A 3,386-nucleotide genomic window follows, 5' to 3' on the forward strand; every position below is an offset into this window, starting at 1 on the left:
TATTATTCCAACGGCCTCGTATACCTGCTTAAGAAAATTCAGAAATGATGATAATGATGCTGCCTAGTGAGTATTGATGATGATGATGATGATGATGATGATGATGGTGGTGGTGATGATGATGATGATGGTGATGATGATATTCATATTTTCTTTCGTTCCTTCATTCGTTCTTTTTAACTAGAAATGGCCATTTAACCGCTTTACCTCCATCTGTGGTAAAATTTATGTCCTACTTCCTTTTCCGCTACTCACTATTTATTCTTTGTTTCTTGTTTTTTTTTTGTTTTTTTTTATTGTTTTTTTTTGCCCAATTTCTGTCCGTTTTTGTTTTTCTATGTCATTGCCTTTCTACCATTCCTTCATAACCTTGTCGTTTTTTGGGTACGATCAGTTTTTGTTGTCTTTATTTTTGTCTCTCTTTCATTATACATGTTTCTCTCTTTCTCTCCTCTCTCTCTCTCTTCCTCTTTCTCTCTCTCTCTCTCTCTTTCTCTACTTTACTTTATTCTGCCTTTTAGTTTTAATCTTCTCTTTCGTCACCCCTCCTATCATTCTAACTTTTCTCTCTTTCTCCAAAATCAAAAATTGCTTTTGCTAATATCATACTTTCTCTCTCCTTCTCTTTTATTCTTTTTTCTCTTTTTTTCTTTCTATTCATTCATCCAGTCATTCATTCATTTATTCATTCCATCTTTCCATCCCCTCCCTACTCAATTTTCTCCTTGTTTATTTCCACTTTATAGCCGGTCGAAGGATAGTAAAAGATATTTATGGGGGCATGAATAAAAAGCGAGAATAATAATAATAATAAATAATAATAATAATAATAAATAATAATAATAATAAATAATAATCAATAATAATAATAAATAATAATAATAATAAAGAAATGAGAAGACTTACATTATCATCATTAATAATAAAAATTCCAATTACTTGTATCCCGAATAAGAGTAGATTTAATCCAATTTTAATTCTAAAGAATTAATTTATGAATTTATTAATTTAAGATAATTGAAAGAGATTTAAGGTAGCCGTCATTCTCTTGTGATAAAAGTCGTTCCTTGGATGTTTTCGAGTGCAGCTTACCTTAAGTTAAATTCGCAACTTTTAACTCAATTGCGTGTGATGACGATACTGAAGAGGATGTTGATGATGATGTCGGTGATGATGATGATGATTATTTGTCATTATTATTAGTAATTATTATATTATTATAATTATTTATAATTATTATTATTTATAATTATTATTATTTATAATTATTATTATTTATAATTATTTTTGCAGCTGTTGGTACTTGGAAACAAAAGAAAAATGGATCATTAGCAGTTTCATCATATTCACGTTTGCAGTGAGTTGATTGGTTGGCTGGTTGAGTCGTCTGATTGGTTGGCTGGTTGAGTCGTCTGATTGGTTGGCTGGTTGAGTTGTTTGATTGGTTGGCTGGTCTGGTTGGATCATCTGATTGGTTGGCAGATTGAGTTGTTTGATTGGTTGGCTGGTTGGGTCGTCTGATTGGTGGGCTGGTTTAGTTGTTTGAATGGTTGGCTGGCTGGGTCATCTAATTGGTTGGCTGATCGAGTCGTTGTTTGGTGGCTGGGTTGAGTCGTTTGATTTTTTATAATTATATTTGTTGTTGTTGTTACTATTATTAAGTGCAAGCCCACGCATCCATTCATTCATATATCCATTCATTCATTCCACAATTCATAGGCCAATCTCTTCTTCCTCTTCAACATCATTCGCGTTCTAGTGACAAAGTTGAGAGCGGTAAATTCACCTGACACTTGCCAAGTTAAGTAGGTGCATTCTTCATTCATTCATTCATTCGTTCATTCATTCATTCATTTGCGTTTTTTTATTAATCTGCTTTATTCTCATCAATGTAATCCTGTGAGAATTCGATCAAACTTACTTTAACATGAGGAGTTTTTTTTTGATGGATTTATTTTCTACGCAACATACTTTTTCCATTTGGATGAATTGTTCAATGCATTTGGATGAATTGTTCAATGCATTTGAATGAATTGTTCGATGCATTTGAATGAATTGTTCAATGCATTTGAATGAACTGTTTTTTTCTTTATCAGTTTGTTTGTTCTATCTTTCTTTCGTTCGATCAATCAATCAATCAATCAATCGACCAACTAGTTAATCAATCAATCGAATTCAAATAAAAATTCAAGCACCTACCAGGAAACACACACACACAAACACCCGCACGCACGCACATAAATAAACATTCAACTTTTTGAACTTTGACCTTAAAATGACCCCAATTACAAAACCGTATTCAAAAGTAACATACATTCCATTTACTCTCACTTTATCTTTTTCTCTTTCTCTCTTTCTCTCTCTCTCTCTCTCTCTCTCTCTTTCTCTATCTTTTTTCCAGTCTAAAGGTATAAAAATAATCCTTAACGTATAGTAAAAGTTTAAATTCAAATTTTTTTCACACACACACACACAACAATAACACACACATACACAGATACACACACTCAACAATAACACATACACACACAAACACACACACAAAAATATTACACACATACACTCACACTGACGTACTAATTCACACACTAACACGCTAATTCACACACATACGCACACACGCGCACACACTAACACACTTATTCACACACATACACACTAATTCACACACATACACACACGCACACATAAACGCGCACACACACACACACACATACACACACATGCACACTAATTTCGTTTAGGAAAGCTGTCCGCGCTACAATGATATTAATCCCACTTCTGGGGGTCCAGTTCATCTTCTTCCCGATCATTCCCAGGAGAGGATTGCACGTTAAAAAGATCTATGAAGTTATCGTGGCCCTCGTGACGTCATTTCAAGTATGGAGCGCCGACCGCGTTTTTTTGGTTTTTTAAAAAGATGATTGATAACAGCTGTATGTGTAATTGGTATGAAAACGTATGTGTGTATATGTATTTGTTATGTAAGAGTTTGTCTGTCTGTCTGTCTGTCTCTCTGTCTCTCTGTCTGTTTGTCTGTATGGTAAATAGATGTTTGTGTGTGTTTGGTGTTGTGTGTGTGATGTGTGTGTTTGGTGTTGTGTGTTTGATGTGTTGTGTGTGTTTGGTGTGTCGTGTGTGTGTGATGTGTGGAGGTTTTTTTGGCGCGAGCCCCTTTTAAATGAGGATATATTGTGTTCGGTGACTTGTCTGACAAGGATGAATGCCTTCCTGGCTATTTTCATTGTCATTCACATTATCATCATCATCGTCGTCGTCGTCATCATCATCATCATCATCGTCATCATCATCATCGTCATCATCATCGTCGTCGTCATCATCATCATCATCATCATCGTCATCATCATCATCGTCATCATCATCGT

The 3,386-nt window shown here is 34.5% G+C and overlaps 2 protein-coding genes across 2 annotated transcripts in view; both read left to right on the plus strand.

Annotated features, from left to right (window-relative positions):
- The window catches only part of HELRODRAFT_90909 (hypothetical protein), a gene marked incomplete at both ends in the record, with an annotated part of 4,855 nt that extends 1,939 nt beyond the window's left edge, over positions 1 to 2,916 (plus strand). The window contains 4 exons of the mRNA XM_009033472.1: positions 1 to 66; positions 1,294 to 1,357; positions 1,720 to 1,805; positions 2,745 to 2,916. The exon at positions 1 to 66 is cut by the window's left edge and continues 7 nt beyond it. Coding sequence (XP_009031720.1) covers positions 1 to 66; positions 1,294 to 1,357; positions 1,720 to 1,805; positions 2,745 to 2,916 — 388 coding nt within the window. The remainder of the gene's footprint in view (positions 67 to 1,293; positions 1,358 to 1,719; positions 1,806 to 2,744) is intronic.
- The window catches only part of HELRODRAFT_182748 (hypothetical protein), a gene marked incomplete at both ends in the record, with an annotated part of 3,491 nt that continues 2,868 nt past the window's right edge, over positions 2,764 to 3,386 (plus strand). The window contains one exon of the mRNA XM_009033473.1: positions 2,764 to 2,880. Coding sequence (XP_009031721.1) covers positions 2,764 to 2,880 — 117 coding nt within the window. The remainder of the gene's footprint in view (positions 2,881 to 3,386) is intronic.

Source organism: Helobdella robusta (genome assembly GCF_000326865.2).
Source record: "Helobdella robusta unplaced genomic scaffold HELROscaffold_92, whole genome shotgun sequence".
NCBI classification, from domain to species: Eukaryota; Metazoa; Annelida; class Clitellata; order Rhynchobdellida; family Glossiphoniidae; genus Helobdella; species Helobdella robusta.